This window comes from Amphibalanus amphitrite, unplaced genomic scaffold, assembly GCF_019059575.1.
Source record: "Amphibalanus amphitrite isolate SeventyFive unplaced genomic scaffold, NRLGWU_Aamphi_draft 000443F_arrow, whole genome shotgun sequence".
Taxonomy (NCBI): Eukaryota; Metazoa; Arthropoda; class Thecostraca; order Balanomorpha; family Balanidae; genus Amphibalanus; species Amphibalanus amphitrite.
Genome location: NW_024881937.1, coordinates 286,891 through 309,491, shown reverse-complemented (window position 1 = coordinate 309,491; position 22,601 = coordinate 286,891). Strand labels below are relative to the sequence as shown.

At 50.4% G+C, this 22,601-nt stretch overlaps 1 protein-coding gene across 12 annotated transcripts; it reads left to right on the top strand.

Moving 5' to 3' along the window:
• Positions 1-240: 240 nt before the first annotated feature.
• Positions 241-22,518, top strand: LOC122391526 (ubiquitin domain-containing protein UBFD1-like). 12 transcript variants are annotated; one of them, XM_043385548.1, is made up of 7 exons: positions 241-301; positions 708-820; positions 15,328-15,768; positions 16,767-16,918; positions 18,287-18,412; positions 19,468-19,656; positions 20,965-22,518. In XM_043385548.1, exons 3-7 carry the CDS (start codon positions 15,567-15,569, stop codon positions 21,073-21,075), a joined length of 780 nt encoding a protein of 259 aa, XP_043241483.1. In that variant the 5' UTR covers positions 241-301; positions 708-820; positions 15,328-15,566; the 3' UTR covers positions 21,076-22,518. The 12 variants fall into 12 exon arrangements, with proteins under 12 accessions (XP_043241483.1, XP_043241487.1, XP_043241485.1 ...); XM_043385552.1 differs by lacking the exons at positions 241-301; positions 708-820 and adding an exon at positions 12,438-12,577; XM_043385550.1 differs by lacking the exons at positions 241-301; positions 708-820 and adding an exon at positions 12,440-12,587.
• The last annotated feature ends 83 nt before the right edge of the window (positions 22,519-22,601 follow it).

Below are 22,601 nucleotides of genomic sequence, written 5' to 3'. Positions count from 1 at the left end.
TGGTAGCCTATTCAGAATAGCTGTAAATGCTTACCGCGAACAGCGTCAGCATTCATCACCGAAGAGCCATCAGTCGATTTCCAGCTTTAACACTACGGAGAATAGGGCTCCGTAACTTTTATCAGTTGATGAGGACCTAGTGTTGAGCGAACGGGGAGCCACAGAGCCTTCTACCATTGGCGGTTCACTGTATTACCGACTAGCTTAGAACACAAATAATGATATTCAAGTGGCCTTTTCACTTTTATCAAGTCAAAAGTCTCGTGCAGGGTTGCGGCACGGGCAAACTGTACATTTCATGGTATGTTGGTTGTTTTTCGGTTGGATTTGAAGTTGTTCCTCTTATGTATAGTACATCTCAATCTCATAGCAATATCATAGACCACCTACCTCAATATTTTGAGCTGATCAAGCTGTGGAGCTAGACATAAATATGGCGCTTGTTTTTTATTTTGAAGATGCATACGGATACCTAACTCAAGTGGCTAACGATACTCATTTATTTGCCAACCAACCCAGTATGGTTAGCATATTTGTTACTAATTAAATTAAATTTTGAATATCAAGATATGTTCCTCTTCTGCAAGTTTTTCTTTTTGGTAGTCATACTCAAAATATGCCTATATAAGCAATCCTGATTTATATTTCAGGCATTTTGTAACTAAAATTAATATTAGACTTTCACTTATGATGCCTTTGTGTTTCAGTTCTCAGCTTAGGACATCATCAATTCAATCATGTGTATCTCAGATGACGCAGGCAATGACCAGCCTGCGGAAGATCTATGCTAGTGGGCGAGATGATGAAATTTTCTCTGTTGGTGAGTCAGTATTATATTTTTTTTTTGTCAACTACATTCATTGCCTTGCATGCATTAGTGCCTTACATTTCTGTCACCAACCAGCTTAAACTAAAGTAAAAGAAATTATATACCTACATTCTTTTGCTGTGTTTGACAGTTGACACCAGCCGATGTCCCAAAATCAGGATACATCAGCGAGCTATAAGGAAAACTAAAATAGTTACTGATGAATTTTAAGGTGTTCCTGAAAAAGGACGTTGTTCACCTCACTTTCAAGCCTTTTCTGTTACGAGTGTTAGGAGCCACTTTTCATGGCCAAAAATTTGGTCAGAGCCACCAAAACCATTTTTACCAGCCCTGTATATTGCGACCGTTCAAACGAACTGTACAAGCGACTGCTTGTAACTGTGTATTGAGGGGTATTTGCTGATGAACAAAATCATTATTGATGTAGAGTGCAGTACCGCCATGGCGTCTCTCGCCATCTGTCTCGTCATAGCGGTACAGAGAGTAATTGAACAAAGAAAAGTTGTAGGGGTCTGTTGGAAGAAGCCAGGTTTCTTGCAGAGCTATAACAATCGGGGCTACTAGTAGGAAAAACATCTTGCTTTCGGCCCAGTTAGAAACTAGGCCTCGGCAGTTCCACTGGAGTATGGAACTTATAGTTGTTTTTTTGAGAGGGTGTTGTTTGGTAGCGTACCTACTACGACGGGGCGAGGCCCAACTTGCCGCACGGTTGTGTCCCATAGATACTCTAGTCGGAGGTCGTGACATGCGAGGGTTGGGTGCTCGTCCATCCTCTGATGGAGGCTGAGGGCGGGGTCCTTTTGACCGCTGAACTCGCGTCCAGCTTTCAGTGGAGCGACCAGCTCCGGCAGAGGGCTTGGCCTGCGGGGCGATCACCGGCGAGACCTCAAGCTGTGAGTCGGGAGGGGAGGAAGGCATCGGGTCTCCAAACACAGTCTCAGTTACGTCGTTCGTGTTTGTGGATGCGGAGGTGGATGTGCTCAGAGGTTTGAGCAGCTGGAGAGGGGGTAGTGCTGCGATCGGGTCAGTCTGGGTACTGCATGAAGATGTCTCGGTACTGGCGGCCTTGGCATAAGTCCTACCAGGGGTCGGGGTGGCCGTCTCGGCCTCCACGCGACGGCGAGCGTCTGGGTAGGAGCATCCAGACTTTGCTTTCATCTCACAGATGCGCTTTTCCTTCTTCCACGCGGGGCACTGAGAGGACGAGACCGAGTGATCGGGGCTACCACAGCTGAGGCACGTGACGGGTTTGGAGCATGCCGTGTCCTCGTGGGGGGCTTCGCCACACTTCTGACAGCGGGCAGCCTGTCGACACGTGGAGCTACCGTGACCAAATCTCTGACACTTAAAGCAGCGGAGTGGGTTAGGGATGAAAACTCGTACGTCTTTTTTGAGCCATCCGATCGAGATTTTTTCCGGCAGAGTGGTGGTCTCGAATGTGAGGACGAGCAAGCTGGTGTCTTTCCTCTGACCATCTCGGAACGTGGTCAGTCGACGGATGTGCGTCACTCCTTCGCATCGAAGTTCGGAGAGGATTTCATCCTCGGACATGTGGCGGAGCTCTGGGGCGAAGATCGTGCCTTTGGAGGAGTTTCGAGCCTGGTGGAGAGATACCGTCACCTGCTTTCCACAGAAAACCGTCGTCTTCAGGAGCGCCTTGGTATCTCTTCGGTTGTGTGTTTTGATGATCAGTGTACCATTAGCTGGGGCTTCGATATCGGGACCGTACTGTCCACAGATAGCAGCGATCTGCTTCTGAGGCCAGAAAACGTTGATCTTCCGGAAAGAGAAGTCACTATCGCTAGCCTTCACTACCAGATAAGAGCCGTCGAGAGCCAAGTACGGTTCGAGTGGAGAACGATCGACAGAAGCACAGGCAGGTGCGTTGGCCAAGTTCGTGCGCGGGTCAGAGCTCCGGGAGTGGTCGGTGGACGGGCGAGGGTCATGGCTCCGGGCGAGGTCGGTAGACGAGCGAGGGTCAGAGTGCCGGGCGGGGTCAGAGGTCAGGTCAGCGGTCAGGGCGTGGTCAGTGGACGAGCGAGGGTCGGTACCGGATAGATCAGTCGAAGGGTGGGTAGAGGAGGGAGGGTTGACGGTCGGGCGGGAGTCGGTGTCCATGGCAGGGGGAGGAGTCGGATTTAGAGGGGAGTCAGAGTCGGATTCGGAAAAGGAGTCGGATAGCGGGCGCTGACGGCGCCGCTTCCCCATCGTGGGGCAACTGGATGCGGTTGTGGGCAGTGAGGGAGAGTAAGTTGGAACAACTGGCAAAAGGTTGGATGTGAGGGGTGGGGACACGCGTAGGAGAGCTCTCAAAACAAACCCGTGAAATGCCAACTGCCGGAGCAAGTTAACGATCACCTTAGCCTGTGTGGTCGCCGCTGTTTGTTTGTTTGTTTGTTTTGTTGGGTTAGGCCCTTTCGGTCGTCAAGACCATTGCAGAGCCGGAAGGATGATAGGAAATAGGGGGAGACATTGGTCTGGGCAGGCACCCTAGTGAGTCGCCGGGGCTGAGCCCGTCCAGAGGACAGGCCACCCAGCCCCAAGGCACTCACTGCACCCGGCTACGGGGTGCGCTCCCTCGGGAGCAGCGGTGCCGCTCCAAGGGAGCAGCCCGCATGAGATAAAGTTGCCTGTCCAGCCCGGAAGGGGGTTGCGGCGTGGAGGAGAAGGATTTCAGTATCCTGAGGATAGAAGCACGGAACGGTGTGGTCGCCGCTGCTTCCGTGACCTATGTATATAAGAATCAAAATGGTCTCACTTGGTAGTTTCGGAAGAAAAAGCGTTGCCAATCGTCCCGTGATGAATATTGCAGAGGTTTTAAAGATGCACCCTAACAATTGTACTTTCACCCCCACTTGAAAACCGCCAAACAATGTGCCAACATATCATTGGTTCAAAAAAAAGTTAAAAAATTGTTGTAATTCAAAACTGTATGAGACAACGCCATCTAGTTGTAACAGTAGATCCAACTCTTTCAGGGCAGGTTATGTAAAGGTTCGCCATCCACGGATATGCGTTTACGATACCTCGAGTAGTTCCAACTCTTTCAGTGAGGGCTGTGCCAATGACTCAACACCCGCGGGGACAATATCCGGTGCTGGGTAGCTACCTTACTGCAGACTGTGGGTACAGTGCATATTTACGAGTAATAAGGCAGGCAAGTCTGCTTACCCTCTAGCTAGAATCTGGACATGGCGAGTTAATACACATATACCACCCGCAGAGCAACGCTTAATTCGCCAGCTTCGGGTGAAATTGTTTTCAGTGTGTCTACGTCAATGACAAATAAACAGACATTGTAAAAACGCTTAGGCAAGACAAGTGCTACATAAAAAATGACACACTGGCATAAAACAGTGAATATAAAACACATGTGAGAACCGTGCCTGTACCCACATGACAAGTGACAGCTGACTACCTGTGGCTATTCCACGCACTCGCCGCACGATAAAGAAAACTTCGGCGGGCAAACTCGGTGCGGACCCGGGGCAGCTGCAGCCGGCCGTCGGACACGGCGCGGATGTTGCGGGATGACACATTGGCTCGCAGTGCGAACTGTTGGCGCAGAAGTTCGGGAGTGATAGATGAGTCGATGATGCGAGTGACGTTTGCGAGGTCACGCTCGGCGATCAACTCGTCTACGGTGGGCCACCCCAGTTCCCGTAGCGCCGCAGTCACGTGATCGCGCCGTCTAAGACCGCTAACAATACGCGCACCAAAGTTAATAGCTTTCTGGATGCGACGCTTCTGTTCTGTGTGACCGTAAAGCTTCCCCACACACTGAAACAGTAACGTATGTGGGGAAATACTAGAGCTTCGATCATCAGCTGTCTTGTGCATCTCGGTAGCTTATGCCGGATCCTGGCCAGGCACACCAGCACGCAAAAGCACTTACGAACAACACCCGTGATGTGTCCATCCCAAATCAGGTGAGAATCGATGACGACCCCCAGAACCCTGACACTGTGGTTTGGTTTGAGCTCATCGTTTCCAAAATGAATCGAGAATGTTAAATCAAGATTTTGACGTCTAGATTTAATTATTATCAGTTCAGTTTTAGCTGGGTTAATTTTCAAACGATTTTGGGTGAACCATCTCAGTCCAACTGAGAGAGAAGTTTCGATGCGGTCCCTCAAGTTTTGCAAGTTTGTATAAGAGTCAGTGTCAAGGAACTGGGTGTCGTCAGCGTACATGACTAATTTACCATGTGGAATGTGCTGAGGTAAATCATTGGTGAAAATCAAAAACAAAATCGGCCCCAAAATCGAACCCTGGATCACTCCATGAGACACGTTCATAGCAATTGATCCACCTCTCACACACTGTGTGCGTCCTCTCAGCCAGGCCGAGAACCATCCGGAGTCAATCCCGTACCAACCGAGTTTGTCCAGGAGACGGCCATGCTCAACGCTGTCAAAGGCCTTCGACGTATCAGCGGTGACAAGTGACGTCACGCGGCCGCTATCGATGTTCGTCACCGCGTACGTAACAGCATCGAGCAGGGCCGCCTCCGTGGACAAACCCGGCCGGAACCCGTACTGCTGGGGACACAGGATGTGGTGCTCGCTTAAATACGTCACTAGCTGGGAGCAAACAACTCTTTCACACAGCTTGGCGACAACAGGCAACACTGATATGGGTCTGTAATTGTTTGGGTCGCTAATGTCACCCTTCTTGTGAAGCGCAGTCACAGTGGCGGCCTTCCATGACACAGGTACGTCACAACTAACAATAGAACTGTTGACTAGCGCCAGAAGCTTGGGGCCAATCACTGGGAACGTTTCACGCAACATGTGCACAGTGATGCCGTCTGATCCGCATGCCCGCGAGGATCCCAACCGCTGGAGCGCCGCAGAAAGCTCGGGGAGAGTGGCGGCCCGCGGTCTGAATGCACCCGAGCACACACGTGGCGGACGGGGTGTCAGTCTGTCCCCGGTGTCCTCCGCGGCCAGGGCGTCAGCCACGTCGGGGCCGACTGACGCGAAGAATCGGTTCAGTCGATCTGGCCACCCGTTGTCCGCAGCATTCAGGTCGGTAGTCCTCGGTTCGGCCTTCTTTGATGCAATCAAAAACTGTCTGATGCTCTTCCACGTTTTGGGTCGCGAGTTTCTGTACAGAGAGGCATAGTGGGAGGCGCAGGCTCGATTAATGGCCACTTTGACGGCGTTACGGCATTGCCGAAACTCTCGGTCAGTGTCATCGCACGGGATGGTGTCTCTGTCGATCCGCGCTTGGTCTCGAGCCGCCATCGCGTCTGTCACAGCATCATCATCCATCCAGGGGCGGTGTCGATGCTTCATTTTGACGGTCCTCATCGGCATGTGCTGGTTAATCACCGGGTCCCACACGCGTAGAAAGCCGTTCCATTTGTCGGTTATGGAGTCGGCACGGTCGACCTCCGCCCAGTCCGCCAGCAGCAGGTCGAGGCAGAGGGCAGCAGTGTCGACACGGCGCGTGGACCGCACGGTGCATGTGACGGGCACATGTCGTGTCTTGGTGTTGGTGATCGAAGCAGTGATAAGGTCGTGGTCGCTAATGTTACAAGGTATGACCCGGGCATTGGAGGTGAGGTCCGGTCTGTTCGTTATAAGGTGGTCGAGAATAGACGGCGACTCTCCGGGGTGGGTCGGCTCGGTTATCAGCTGATGCAGAGAGAGTTCGGCAAGCTGCTGAAGGTATGTCGCAACACCCGGCTTGTCGGGACGGGATAGGTCGAATTTGATGTCCCCCAGCACGTATGTCGGTCGACCTTGTGCCAGCACGTGCGTCAGCTGCTGCTGGAGATCATCGACAGCTGGAGCGTACGGGCCGGATGGGGGACGGTAGACAGTACCGACGATTATGGTAGATCGATCGGTGACCTGTACCCACGCCGCCTCGAGTGTGGAGCCGGCAGATGACACACGCATCACGTCCAGCTTGAGCGTGTTGCGACAGATCAGTGCCACTCCGCCCCCCGTCCTGCCCTCTCTGTCGCGGCGCCTGATGGTGTACCCGGGAAACAGGAGCATGCTGGAGTCGACTGAGTCGGTGAGCCAGGTCTCGCTGAGGCACAGCACGTTCCTCCCGCAGCAGGAGCAGATTCACCTCAAACAGGTGAGCAGTCAGTGAACGCACGTTCAGGTGACCTATTTTAAGCGCACACGAAGAAGTCGCCACCATTCGGATTTCGGCCTGACGTGTCTGAGCGTGAGCCGCGGCGGCAGCACCAATTGACGTGGTTCTTGGCGCCCCGCCTGAGAGAAACTACGTGCATCTCCGCTCAGAGCACGTGTTTCGACGTTCGCCGCCCGGCCCCACGCCCCGTGGTTAAACACGGCCATTGTCATATTTAGACACAAAATGGAGATGTCTGGCATTGGTATTGATGAAAAAAGTGAAACTGAATCGTGAATAAATAGGTCGTTTCTGAGAAAGGACAAGGATAAAAGTGGGGCCCCTGCTTTCTCCATCAAAGGAGGGGGCCCCGTTGCCCCCCCTGGATCCGCCCTTGGTTCGGGGGGTCATGACCAGGGATGCGGAGCCGTGAAAATTTCAGACGGCTCCGGCTCCGGCTCCGGCTCCGGAGAGAAAAATCGGCTCCGGCTCCGGCTCCGGCTCCGGGTGAAATGTCATGGCGGCTCCGGCTCCGGCTCCGGCTCCGAGTAAAATGATCCGGCTCCGGCGGCTCCGGCTCCGGCGGCTCCGGCTCCGGCTTCTACTCAGTACATCCCCTATGCGATCAATTAAATACGGGTGGAAGAAAAAAGGCGATGGGATTGGTACACGTTGCTTCTGTATTTGTATAACAAGGCTATTTTGAATACCACATTGTTTTACGCCTTGTACTGTCAAACCGAACTAGGCAAATAATTGTTTCCTCTTAAGAAAAGGAGCCGGAGTCGCCCCCTTTTTTGACGGCTCCGGCTCCGGCTCCGGCTCCGGGCAAAATATGCCGGCTCCGGCGGCTCCGGCTCCGGCTCCGGCTCCGGCTCCGCATCCCTGGTCATGACCACCGTCCACCGTCAGTTTCTACGCCGCCGCCTGTACCGATATGTCAGTAAGTGCGAAGAGACAAGACAAGGGATGATCCATTGACCTTAACCCGGCAGGCGGTGGGCCTCCCAGCCACCTTCCGCGCGGTGGGGGGGGGGGGCATTTCCCCCCCCGTATCTCCGAAACTACTGGACGGATCCGGAAAATTCAAACGGCGTTCGATAGCCCTGTCAAATTTGTCGAACGAAACCAAATTTCATTGACCTCGGGGTCACCGATGACGTCACAGGTCAGGTCAAAGATAAAATGTTTCACCGTTCACGGGGCTTCTAGGGAAAGCGCTATAACACCGAGTAAAACGCATTTTGTCGAAAATCCCAGCTAACAGGAAACGTTAGCACAACGTTGTCACAACGTCGTGTTTCGGTAAGTTGCGAAATTACGTTTTAATTACGTTGTAGCAACGTTCTGAACGTTGTGAAGCCATGGTTTGGTCCGAAAGTTGTGGTTAAACGTTGTGACAACGTTTTATTGGTACGTTGCAGCAACTGCGCACTTGCAACATTATATTTTGATAATGCATGGTGACATATATGGCCATATAATGAATTTCCTTTGACTTTCAATGCGCATTTTCAGTATTCATCGTTAAATGTGACATGTTTTAACACTAGGACTGTTCACGTTGTCAGCTGGTGGTCGCCAACACGTTGTTAAAACGGTTTTTCACAACCTTGACATTAATGGTACTGAATAATTAGCGGTGTTTTTACAAGCAAATTATGATACCTCTCTCTATCTCTCTCTAATATATATATATATATATATATATATATATATATATATATATATATATATATATATATATAACATATAGTTAAAAGGCGGTTGGGTATTAATTTGATGGTGACTGATGACTCCGGTAAGCCAGTCTTTGCCGTAGGCGTAGCGCTCCGGACTTAGTATGGTTTGGGACCGCCAAGTCTGGCACAAATCCGGCTCCCTGCCACCCAAACAATAGACGCGTTTACATAGGGTTTGTTGCAAGCTTATATCTCCGTTCGTGATGTTACAAAAGATGCCAATGGTGCTGAACAATTTACAAAATGATCCCCTCTAAATATTTGAAGACCACTGCATCGAAATTATCGCCAAATTAACGAGCTAGAGCCTCGTCAAATATGCTATGTAAACCGGGTTAATATGCCCGGTTATATAGCATTTTTGTCGGGGCTGTTGCTCACTTCTTCTGCGATAATTTTAATGCAGTACTTTTCGTATATTTAGATGAGATCGTTGTGTTAATTGCAAAGCGTCATTGGCATGTTTTGCAACATCACAGGCGGAGCTAGAGGCTTGCAACTATCCATATGTAAACGCGGCTGTTACCCGCGGCTGCCAGCGAGCCACGCCGGCCGCCAGTGTCGAGCGGTGGCTCGCCCTGACCTCGCCGGAGGGGCCGTGACGTCAGTGTCGTGTCACCGGTCGGCGTTCAGAGCCAGCCGGCCGAGCCGCAGTCTGCGCGGCGCGAGCGAGCAGTGGGGGCCGGCGGCGGTCGCGGCTGAGATAGCTGGAAGATGAAAGATAGCGCCAGTTGTCTGCATTTGATGTGATTGTTGCTTTGACTGGTAAGTCAAAGTACCATTTACGAGTAGCATTTGCAAGATTGTGCCTTGTAATATCGTGCGGTCTATGCTATAGTTCATTGTAGCTCTAGCCTCTAAGGTGTTGACATGTTTGATCTAGCCTGTCGCACTGTTACGGGAAGACTGGTGCAGGTATTTTTTGTGATTTGTTTTCATGAATTGAATGTCTGATTTTCCCTCATGTCTTCCCGCAGACGTCCTGCAACTCGTCAGCGCGCCTTGTGGCAGGCGCCAGGCCTATATACTGTCGGCAAGGCGGTAGCGAAGTGGCTGTTCGGAAGCTGCGACCGGAACGGGGGGCGCGCAGACCGTCTGGTCAGGCACTGCCAGCTGCCTAGGGACATCGAGGCCGCAAATGAGCCGGTGCCTAACGGTCCGCCGAGTGATCAGCGAGGGTTAGTGAAGAAGTGAACTTCCACCATGAGTTCTGGCGTGCTAGCGGCTAGCGCTAGAGCCGGTAGAACCCAATTCCGTCCCACGCCCTCATGGGGGCGCCTCTGGGCCCCATGCCCATCACCGATGCCGCCGCTGTCGTTTTTTTTTTTTTTGTAAATTGACCTGTGTGATGTATTGAAATATACATTATACACTTCTTACATGCCTTTTTTACAAGTCTAGAGAACGGGAAGAGAGCGTCGGAAACACATTCTGAGTATGTTGCGAACACGTTGAGAGGACGTTGCGAAAATGTTTAGGACGTTTACTCATGGACGGCAATACGAAGTAGCGACAACGTGGTGCGCACGTGATAAAAACGTTCAGAAACGTCGCAGAGACGTTGCCAAAGCGTTCTATACTCGTTGTAGTCACGTTGTGGAAACGTGGTGACAACGTTCCAGAAACACTGTTGGCACGTTACAGAAAACATTTCATAACGTTGGCGGGACGTTGTGAGAACGGTTTTGGGACGTCACGGTCACGTTACAGAAACGTTGTGACGACATTCAAATGCATGGTCGGATGACGTTGTCACGCCGTTGTCTGGAGTCTACAAAATTACGTTGTCACAACGATAAATCGGAACGTTGTGGTAACCATTTGACAACGTTTAAACGACGTTGTAACAACGGCAAATTGTTAGCTGGGATCAGCGATAAGGCGTCAGTTGTCTAGTACATATGTTGCTATTAGAGGTCACTGGTCATACCAGGTCAGGTCACAGGTCAGGTCACCAAAGGTCACCAACTACCAAGGGTCACCACATGAACACAACTTTACCTACTAAGGTTGAGCGATGCATGTTTTATGGCCAGTTTTTCATTTCCAACTCAATGGTATTGGTTATAAGACCATCAGGTACGGTTTAGGTCACTTTCTGGTGGAGGTCAGGTCAAGGTCAGGTCAAAAAAGGTCAAATTTCAAAGTTGATATTTTTGCATAAAATGGGTATCGATTCGATGCAGCTCGTCACGGGGAGTTTATTGGTGGTCTTTGTTTTGTGCTACGACGTCTAGAATTGCTAAAAATTGAGTTTGAAAATTTGACGTCATCAATTTTGAACAGTTTTTTCGCTATAACTTGGCCAAAAAAAGAGGTATTGATCTCAAATTTGGTATGTAGATAGAAAGCGGTAGGGACTATCACATATATTCCGTTTTTCGAAATTCAAAAAACTTTTTGGATTTTTCGGCTATTATATTCAAAAAATCTGATTTTTGGGGGTCAAAATCCAAAAAATTCGAAAAACCGAAATAGCAGTTTTGTAGCCCTCTTGATTTCACACCTTTTATGTCTGGAACATTTTTCTGTATCTCTAAAGCTGTAGGCCTGACAGCTCTTTCCGCGAAACCTTTTTTTGGGTCGAAAATGGCAAAAATGACGTCACTCTGACGTCATTAGCGGCCAACCTATCATAGCCTTTGGAAAATTTTTAGTCACCATGTGCGCTAGCTACTCTCGGGAGGGTACTGAAAGTTTGGTGACGATCAGCGCAGCGGTTCTCGAGATATATCGAACAAACTAAAGGGGGGGCAAAAAAATGCCCCCCCCCCCCCACCGCCTGGAAGGTTAATGAGCCTAGACACACTTTCCGACTTTTGATAACGTGCCACGCGGCAACGCTGTAGGAGGGAGCCCGAGCGCCGTTTGTTACGGAGTCATCTGACCGGACCTAATCCCGTCTGACCGGACCCCAATGTGCCTTATTGAAACGGGCTAGTACTGGCCAGCAAGGGCCATCTTGAAGAATCTTCATCTTGGCTTGGGCCCTGTGTGTGACGCCGGACCACTTGGGTCCGAACCAGAGCCGACGTTGACCGCCTCCAGGCTGATCTGAATGAAATCACTAGATGGTCAAACACCTGGCTGATGCCCTTGAACAAAGGCAAGTGTAAGGTCCTCCACATCGGCCACTCAAACAGCGAATTTGAGCCCTCACCTTTGACTGCGCCCGTCTAGCCAGCTGCACTATCGAGAAAGACCTCGGAGTACAAATCGACTCCGAACTGAAGTTCCGAGAGCACGCGGCCTCTGCTGTGGCTAAAGCGACACAGATCCTAGCAGTTATCCGACGAACGTTTGCTCTCCTTGACGAGACCACGCTCCCATTACTTTACAAGACGCTGGTAGGTACGTCCTCACCTCGAATACGGCAACCTAATATGGGGCCCTTTCAACAGATACGACCAACGTCTGGTCGAGCGCGTGCAGAGAAGAGCCACTCGGCTGGTTACCAACATCCGCGGCAAACCGTACGAAGAACGCCTGCGTTGCTTGAACCTCCCGTCCCTCTACTACAGGCGCAGAAGAGGTGATATGATAGCAACGTATCAACTCCTGCACAGTGGTATGGACATTGAGGCAGGCAGTTTCTTCAAGCCGGGAAACGCGACTTCAAGAGGCCACTCGTTGAAGCTCATGAAGTTTCCGGCTGCATCCCGCGCTCGGAGAAATGCCTTCGCTTCCCGAGTGATAAATGACTGGAACGGGCTGCCAGCTGAGGTTGCTTGTGCACCATCCCTGAACGTCTTCAAGGCAAGACTCGATGCGCACTGGTCGTCAAACGTTTACCATACACGACGCCTTGCACGACACAGACTGAGCTATGCAAGGGAGCTATGCTGACACGGATCTCGCCAAGATCGGGTCCCACAGGCCTTACAGCCTAAAAAAATCCCGGGCTGTTACTGTAAGGTAAGGTAAGGTAAGGCAAGGTAAGTATTTTCTTGGATGCTGGAGCGAGGGTTCCTTGTATGCATTATGCATCCAATTTCCAACAGGTCAATTTTTGTTTTGTTTTTGACTGCTTTTTGTTGCTCTGCTGGTCTTTATTATGTCTGTATTTTAGTGCGTCTTCTCTTCTTTTATGTTGACCTTGGTAGATTGAAATGACGCGTTGTTTTGTTTTGTCTCTTTCCACTGTGTCACCGTCGCGGTTTCTGTGTGCGCTGCGCGGAGTCAGCGTGGGCTGGTATGATGGATGGGAAATAGGGTAAAAAGTGTTCTGAGTTTCCAGAGTCGGGATTTAGTACTCTTGTCTTCTTTATTTCAACATTATTGTCGATACTAATGCGCATCAGGAAGGGGCTTGGTGAGGCCACTAGGTCAGTCTTCTGGCGTGAGCCGCCAGACTGCAAAGCATGGCAATTTCGACGAGATCTCGTCGGTGCGGGCTTGTTCGGCTGGTGCGGATTTTGGAGTGGTGCGGTGCGGATTTTGCCTGGTGCGGTGCAGATTTGGCTTGGACCTTGATGCGGTGCGGACTTCGCTTGGTCTTCTTACCGGGCCGGGTTTCCTTGTTGACTGTTCTTTGGAAAGCCCTACAAATGCGTGCCAGCCACGGTGGCGCACGGTGACGGAGAAAGGTTTTAAATTTACTCTACGAGCTAACAATTGCGGCAGAACAAATCCATTCTCGCCTTGGAAATTAACGTGATGACGTCATTAGAACGAAGACTGGTTGCGGTGGTGACTGGTATGTCACATTTGCGAGCAGCTGGTTTGAATTGCCAATCATCACGCTACTTTGGAATGACGTCATTAGTTTTACTCATACGAAAGTTTGTTGGGGCGATTTTATCAAGGCTCGTCAAATTCACACGTGACATTTAGCATGTAGAAGGCCCACAGAGAGGGGAGAAGTTCCGAATGTCATGTGACCCAATATGCCCTCCGGCGCCCTGTTGTCACCGGCGTCCGTCTATTTGCTCTATTTCAAACTTCCGGTACAAGTGCGGGCGCGGCCCCGTGGTGAGCCCCGTGGTGAGCGTTGCTCGTGAAACTGAAATTGGAGAGGAAATAATTATAGTGAGATGAATGAAGTCCCTTGCATTTTAATTGCCTGTGGGTTCGGTGCGGATATTTTGGGCTCTCGGCTCGCTTTGGTGCAGATTTTCCGGCTCAGTTTGAAGGGTTGATGCGGATTTTGAACTTGGGCCGGTGCGCCTCGTCGACCTGCATGCCATACTTTGCAGTCTGGGCGTGGGGTGCCTGTGTGACTTTTTAATCGAGTCAATATTGAACTGTTCATTGATGTAAGCACTTTGATCTTAACCAAATATTAATAGCAATATTAATTGCAATAATGTGAGATATGTTCTTTTTCATTACCTCCAGCTAATCCTATCAAATGGGTTCAATGGCGTGAAATGTGGATGCTTGTGGATGCTGTGGATCTGAATGTTGCTTGAATGAATGAGTGAATGAATGTTAAGTAATAAATTGAAATGAATGCTGAATAATTTTGAATGCCACCAGTGCTGTGAATGTGCATTCAGAACATTTGGTTAACTATCGGGCCCATGTTTGGCTGGGATCACGATTTTGTGTATGCCAGCACTCAGCAGTCAGTGCAAGATTCCCATGTGTTTCCAGTCTTTATGTGATTATAAACATTCCAACATGTGAAATAATGTTTGTCCCATGCATTATGGTATGCGTTGAGGCCATGTGAAGGTCAGGTCGATGACATTGATCCCTTCATTTTTTAGTTTTACGCGTTTCTAGGGTAGTTTTATTATAACTCATTTTGAATTTAGCAGTTAGCAGTTAGCACCCACTTGAACATTTCAGAAGTAGTTTTGGTGCCTGCATAACATGTTACAAAGTGATCTACAGATAGCCATCAGGTAAAATGATCATTATTTATATCAGATTGATAAATTCTTGTATTCATTTTGCTCCTGCTAAAATAACTTGATTGTTTCTGTGTCAAGTTAATTCTAACGGCTGTAATCTACCAGTATAACGCCTTTTGGGGCGACTAACGGAGCGAGCGAGAGGGTGGGCCTTGCACGTGCGAAATTGCGAGGGGGTACCTCCAACTGACTTGTGCACGGCACCCTACTAACTGGTCTCTAGCGATGTGCCAAATTTGGGCACAATCGGCCCAGCCGTTCTCGAGATCTGGAAGCGGCACCCTGCACGTGCGCACATGCAAAATGGGTCCCAACTGACTTGTGCACGGCACCCTACTAACCGGTCCCTAACTGTGTGCCAAATTTGAGCGCAATCGGTCGAGCCGTTCTCGAGATCTGGAAACGACCCCTGCACGTGCGCACGTGCAGCAGCGCCCCAACTCTGGCACATGTATATGCAGTGCCTAGTGGGTGCCTACCTACATGCCAACTTTCAGCGCAATCGGCCAAGTAGTTACCGAGATATTGCAACAATTACAAAAGTGACACCTCTTCGTTTTGCACGTGGCACGTGCATAAGGGGTCACCCACATGCATCGGGAATAGTCCAATACTTGGTAGAAGGAATGAAGCTACCCTACAAAAATTACCGCGTGTAAATCGGTCAAGTGGTTGCTGAGATATAAGCCTCGCAAAAGCGTGACCACGGCCGGCCGGCCGCTCATACTCAGAAATTTCCGTTAATCTAAGGAAAGACTACGCTCGCTTCGCTCGCTCCGTAAAAAGCTACTTATTTTCACAGGAACATTCCCGGAGATGAAGATCAGAATCATGCACTGATTTTTTCAAATAAGTGGTGAACTCTGACATTGCTGTGACCACACGTTTCACTGCTCACCTACGACCCACTGCTGATCTGTACCTGGGGAGCCTCAGCTCAGTCCTCGCTGCTACCTAGCCGTCCCACTGCGCCGTTCCGCTGAGTGGTACCGCTGAGACCGCAGCCGTTCCGCTGAGCCGCTCACCCACCGCTCAGAGGCGATGGGTAACTCTGACGAGACAGAGGTGTCGCCGCCGCTGGCCGAGTCCGAGGCGGCCGCGCAGGGCGCCTCGGCCAAGGAGGAGCCGCCTGCCTCGGCTGAGGTCACACTCAACATCGTCTACAAGAAGCAGAAGCTGCAGGTGCAGGCAGCGCTGGATGGTACCGTGGAGACGCTCAAAAAGCAGCTGCACCCGCTGATCGGTGAGTGGGAACAAGTGGGATGGCTCGTATTCCCATAAGGGCCTTTGTGGTCGGAGGTGGTTCCAAAAGATGTTGATCTCCTTTCCAAAGAAACGGCTAAGGATAGTCAATTGTTGGATTTCGAAGTGCTTCAGGTTTAATACCACTGACGGATATCGACTGAACTTAAGCCGACGATGGGGAGCAGGTGACTAAGAGGCGAAAAATGCTAATTGTGGTTACTAAGCACCAGCTCTCGGTATATAACAACGACCAATTCACCAAATCCTTTTACGAATAGTATACCTCGCTGCATAAAATACTCGCTGACCTGGATTAGGGCGCTCGGTAACCTCTAATGCTGAATTAGAATCCGAAATAAGACCGACTACTTGATTGAGAGCTGGGTTGGGCCATTCAGTGCCTAGTCACCATCTCAAAGCATCAGCATCTCAGGTGACGTATAAAGTTGTCCTTGGGCTACCGGGTGGAATTGGAGCCTTTTGACCCGACGTTACCAATATATTTGGATGTGTGTGAATACGAACGATGCAGTTTGAGTGTTGCTAAAACTCAAATATCATCGTCCTAAAGTCAATATTTGGTACGCAAGAAACCTGATGTTCTACAACCTTAAAAATAAATAAATTAGCCAATGTTGCACTCGCGTTGTCATAGAGTTATTTTGCGTCACGCATTGTATTTACGATCTATAAGCAGAACATGAGAAATACGTGCAGAGCCAAGGGGCAGAACGGACAGAACCAGGACATGACAGAAGCCGAGGCAACGCAGCTATCTTATAGGGATGTTATAAGCCCACACAGAACTATTTTGCTTACACAAATAACACTTCTATATATTAATTGGTTTAGTTTGTTGTATTTGCGGCCTGCCGCCATTGGCGGCTTTGGCCTTATACGGCCTTGCATTGGCCGTGAAACTCTTCCAGGTCTTTCTCCCTCCAGTTACCTATCTCCGCCGTCGTTGTGACCGTTTCCACGTGCTGTGTCTGTCAGAGGTGCCGCCCAGTATGCAGAAAGTGATGATCCGCGGTCTGGCTCGTGACGACAAGACTCTGCGCCAGCTGGGAGTGACCAGCGGAGCGAAGGTCATGGTGGTGGGTTCAACGCTCAACGACGTCCTCTCCGTGGCCAAACCGGATACTAAGGTGAGAGGGAGGGACGGGAGGACTGGGATAGAGTCGCGGAGAGGGGTGATGGGAGGGATGGTGAAAAAGGGGGAATGACGGAATAGAGTGGCGGAGAGAGGAGGGATGGCGATGAAAGAGCGTGGAAGGAGGTTTGCGGTGATGGTGGTTGATGAATGGAAGGGGGGGGGGGAGCAGCATCCCAAATTGGTATTTTGGCTTGGGTGTCAAAGGCGAAATTATTCTCCAAAAAGGGGGATGAGAGTGGCATACATTTCGATACAGGTGTGACAAAAAGTAGGTTGCAAAACAATCATCCACACAAATGCCTTTCTCAGTAAAATTGGGAGTGGGTTATTGCTCTTAACATATTGGAGGTGAGAGCGCAGAATGGTTATTTGGACGTCGTTTCTCGCCCAAACCAGCAATTTCGTAACACGGGGGGGGGGGGCTATGAGTGTTGGAGGAGTGTCTGTGCCATATTCCTTTACCAGCAACGCATAAAATACAGACTGATGTTACGGCACAATGTGCGACAGTACTGACACTAATGAGCTGATAATTAGTGGCATTGGAACAGTTTTTAGGTGTTTTATTGCTTTGAATGGACTGTGCACTGTGCAGCCCAGGATTGCAGTCGTTTGACGGATAAGTGGTCTCGCACTTATTTCAGCAACCCTTTGTGACAAGCGAGTTTATGCTTCAGCGATTTGCCCATGGACTGGATTCGTTACTGGGCTCAGTTTTTTTTTCAGAACCTTTTCCAGACGCCTTTCCAAGCTATCGACCAATGCATAATTACTGCGTACTGAAACACCTAACCAGATACTCAAGCGCAATGGGCATTTACTCGACTGACAAATCACTTATGATAGCCGGTCTTCGGTTGGAAAGGCAATGAAAACATGGGTCAATCGCTGTATCAACGCCAACAACCAGAAATGGCGCCAGTTAAACACGTTTTACGATGTTTCAGCTGCGCAGAGCTATTCTGCTACTGGCGCACTGAGACTAATGCTTTATTGCTATACGATTGGCAGCTCTTTGGTTTCGTTATTTGTGTAGGGTTTGTGTCGTGAAGTCATTTTGTGTCCATGTTGCTTCCCCTTTGCTGCACTGTGTCCAAACCGTGGAACAGACTTCGAACTAACTGGCTACTTTGATTGCCGAAACGGTCACCGTTCTCTGGCATTGATGCGTAATTCTCTCTTTTTTTTCTTTAAACACCCCGGGCCGAATCGTTGTAGTCTGTGATGAGTTGAATCCCGTATGCATGTGATATTTATCTGAAATAGCAGTTCGACCTGCTATCCTCTCTCGTTGATTACACTGCGTCTACTGTGTTGTACCCAAGTATTCCCTCTCACTCTGTTTCTTTTCCCTTTTCAGGCGGCGAAAGACGAAGCCAAGACGGAAGAGGCGGAAAAGGAAAAACTCTGTGATATGAAACAGCACAAAAAGATCATCGACAAAGGCAAACCGGACGATGTGATGCCCGGCAAGAAAAACGTCAACGTAAGTATTTTTCGATGTCATATTTGGTGCTTCTCCATTAGTGCAACCCTCAGCATTTTCTGCGTCAGTGCCCCAGTGCTCAGTAGCAATTAGTAGCAAGGGTTCCGGTTAGCAAGGGTTGAATTGGCTGCCGCTATAACCTAACCAAGGATGGACAAGAAAAACATCATCTTGGAATTGTATATCGATGCTTGTAATTCTTGATGCTTCTATGATGCCTCATCGCTAATGCAAGCGACTCAGCATCATATCTTGAATGCTTTTTATCAATAGCCCTGGCACCATCAATCCGTCAATGTCCCATCCACATGCTCAGACTAACTGCTCCATTTATGGTCGCTGTGCCTTCAGCTCATGTGTATCACAGGGTTTGCGTCAATACACGCGTGGGCTGCCTATTGACAGAGTAATGAGGCACCCGGGGCCGTCGGCTTAGCAACTATAAATGTATTTCTGGACTGACAACCTAGTGGGGCTTACATTGGCGGCTAATGTGTTGGGGAGGAGAGGGGGGGGGGGCTTAACTGATCTTCGGTTAACTGATCGGTTTTGGTCGGTGCTGCTGAGTCTCTTCTAATCGGGTTTTTGTTACCGTTACCTACATAAAGTTTGCCTTATTGCCCTAGCAACTGTATGAACTGACCGTAGACTGAACTGTAGACCGTAGGGACAGCCTGTAACTGTAGACTGTAGATATTGAGATATGTGGCTGCATAGACCTCTACATACGGCGTATGTAGAGGTCTATGGTGGCTGATATACCTATCTATACGGAAAGGAAAGAAGCTGCCTATTTGGTAGTCATTGACCGCTTAATCACTGGGAATCTGGGAATCACTGACTCTCTCTCTCTCTCTCTCTCTCTCTCTCTCTCTCTCTCTCTCTCTCTCTCTCTCTCTCTCTCTGTCTCTGTCTCTCTCTCTGTCTCTGTCTCTGTCTCTGTCTGTCTCTGTCTCGTCTCTGTCTCGTCTCGTCTCGTCTCGTCTCGTCTCTCCTCTCTCTCTCTTCTCTCTCTCTCTCTCTCTCTCTCTCTCTCACCACCCCTCTACCCCCAGGAGCCTCTGCCGCCGACCCCCCTGTCGGGTATGCTGAACCGTACCGGCGGCAAGGTCCGACTCACGTTCAAACTGGAGTGTGACCAGCTGTGGATTGGTACCAAAGAGAGAACTGAGAAGGTATCGATGTCCAGTGTGAAGGCGGTGGTTTCGGAACCCATCACTGGACATGAGGAGTATCACATCATGGTAAGGAGGAGGATGGGGGGAGGGTTGAGAGGGATGGGGATGGGAGTTGGAGGGCTGGTGGAACACTTGATGAAACATGGGGATGGGGGACATATGATGGGTTGTGAGATATGAGGGTTTGATGGGACATTGTAATAGGTGGGTTATTACGCATGATACATGGGAGTTAGATGGTGGGACATTTAATGGCTTGTGGCGCATCGGATGGTAACATGAAGTTGCTGGCGGGACATGGGTATGGCTGGTCAACAACATCGAGTGACAAATTGGGAGGCGCCAGGCGAGAGCCATAGAAATATTATTAGATGAAAAGCTAGGGATCCATTAGGATGGCGGATAGAAATATGTGCGCAATATAGGTCTGAGAAAGGTAGAAATGTGATCTGCCGAAAGGTAAAGCCGATTAGCTATAACATCGCCACATATTCTGTCAAAGGATTGGCCCTGTTATAGGCCCACGTAATGGACATATGGCACGGCACGTCCATCAGCATGCGTCCTGAGATGGCTCTGTGCATTAGCAAGGCTGTCACTGGGTTGGTAACCTGTACCGTGATACTGGACTCGCAGCTGTATCCAAGTCCGAAGCGTGTCTCCAACGCGGCTTCACAGCCCCGCATCTATGGGGCTTGAGACTCTGGTCTCTATGGTAGTTATAAACTGTTGTCAACGCATGTTTTACATTGACTTTGGCCATAAATGAATGTCATGTTACCAAGGATACCCGTGAATGTTAAGTGAATATTTAACCTAAACTGAACAATAACCGGGGCCGCCGGAACGTCAAAAACAAACGTTTTACAATCATCTTCTTTGCAGGTAACAATTAAACACGAAGGGTGACGTATCTCTAGCATGTGACCGTGTGGCTTCCCGCCACTGGTGAGAGGATAATAAAGTCCTGGGTGGTGTTTCACCGATGATAGCAACATGCTGCTATCACACGTGTCCAATGGGGTTTCCATGGAGATATAAACAAACTCCTATCTCCAACACTGCCCCCAAAGTGTGACGTCAGCTCGTGGTAACGTGCCCAGAGCGGATAGCAGCGTGCTGCTATCGGCCGTGAAACACCGCGCTGCTTTTCCAGGTCCTGCTTAGCCTCTAACTAGAACGCGGCGTCTGGCCTCAGACCGTCAGACGTCAGACCAGACCTGAAACTCTAACTGCATAGCCTTACCGTTTTCCCAGCCTAGTCTTTTTCCCTTTCCCCGTGTTGTTTTCTCCTCTCAGCCTGGCGTTTGTCCCCTCCTAGCCGAGAGCTATTTCCCAGCCCGCTGACCCGACCTCCCTTCTCCCCTCCCACAGGGCGTTCAGCTGGGACCCACGGACGCCTCCCGCTACTGGCTCTACTGGGTGCCGGCGCAATACGTGGCAGCCATCAAAGATACCGTGCTCGGGAAATGGCAGTACTTCTGACGTGCCTGCGGCCAGCGCCGCCACTACTGCCTCACCCGGCCGGCCAGAGATGGCGCCACCGGCGCGCCGCCCGGCCAGCCGCCGTTTTTATACGTGACCGGGCCGCTCAGACTTAGAGCGTAGCCCGGGGATAGCGGACGAGTCTTTCGCCGTTGGACGTAGGGAAGACGTGTCAACGGCTAAGTGGATGTATTGGGACACGCTAGGATGGTGGGGGACGCAATGGGACGTGCTGGAACGTGATGGAACGTGTTGGGACGTGTTGAAACACGTTGGAACTTTACGGGGTGTTCCTGACGTATTTGCGGTGGATTGGCCGCGCTGGCTATTGTGTTCCTGTGTGGTCACCCCACCAGGCAGACTGTCTCAGAGGGCAGACAGTGTCTGGGAGCGCAGACAGTGTCTGGGAGCGCAGACAGGCTGTCTGCGTCTGTGTCTGGCTGGGCTGTGGAACAGAGCAGTGTGTGCAGTGAGTGTGGTTTGCAAAGTGTCTCTACTCGCCGTGCAAACGGACTGCCACTTGCACTGGAGGAGCTGGGGGAACTTGAAGGACCCGGAGGAACCCGGAGAACTGGATGAACTTAAGGCACTGCAGGACCTGGTGACCTGAAGCCCTGCAGGAACCGGGGGCGCTGGAGGAACCTGAGGCCCTGCGATGTAGCCTGAAGCTCTGGAGGACCTGGTGCGCTGATGCCTTGAAGGATCTTTGGTAGCCTGAAGCCGTGAAAAACCTGGCGGCCTGAAAGGCAGAGGAAGCTGAAAGAAGTGAAGCCCCGCAGATCTTGAGACCTGATGCCCTGAAGGGTCTGATGACCTGAAGAGTTGAAAGAACCTGAAGCCCAACAGGACCTGACGACCTGAATTCAAGAAGGGTCTGTATTTGTGGCCCGAAACACTGAAGGACCTGTTGTGGTCTGAAACCCTGAAAAGGCTGAATGAAGCTGAAGTCCTGGAGGACCTGTGAGGAAGCCTGAAGAACCTGCGCTGACAGACTTTGTCAGGGGCCTGGCTGCAGTCGGTCCACCTCCATCCGCGGCTATTCAGTGAACGTCACCACCCGGCACCCATGTGTGTGTCACAGCCACAGAGACTGCCACTCCCCTCCCACCAGGCGACACTGCGTGTCCCCACCTGTTGAACGACAACCATGCAAACTGTATACAATCTGAACTCTGCGTGTAAATGACCCTGTGTATACTGAGCCTATTTCACGGCTACCTTGTGCTGTGGTATGGTCTGTTGGCAATGATGTGCCCAACTTTTTCACAGCCTGAAACTAGGCAGTGGGGCATATGTGGGAGGTTTCTTACAGCTGTGACTACAACAGCTCTGGGAGTTACTGAGGTTTTCTCAGCCCGTGCATACCGTGCGTGACCCTCCTTCTCCCCCTCACATTACGCTGTACTGGAATGAAAGCAGCGGCGAATACAATGCGAGCCGTGATTCGATACTTCGGTACCGGGTGTCGATGGTACTGGAAGTGAACACTGGAACATGGGCGATGGGGAGCGGCGACTGCTCGGCCA

What these genes read in the sequence shown, in the direction of transcription:
- LOC122391526 (XM_043385548.1), top strand. Translation starts at nt 15,567, where the DNA reads ATGGGTAACTCTGACGAGACAGAGGTGTCGCCGCCGCTGGCCGAGTCC. An exon ending in GCAGCTGCACCCGCTGATCG is followed by an intron (nt 15,769 to 16,766) that starts GTGAGTGGGAAC and finishes TGTGTCTGTCAG; the next exon opens with AGGTGCCGCCCAGTATGCAG. An exon ending in TGGCCAAACCGGATACTAAG is followed by an intron (nt 16,919 to 18,286) that starts GTGAGAGGGAGG and finishes TTCCCTTTTCAG; the next exon opens with GCGGCGAAAGACGAAGCCAA.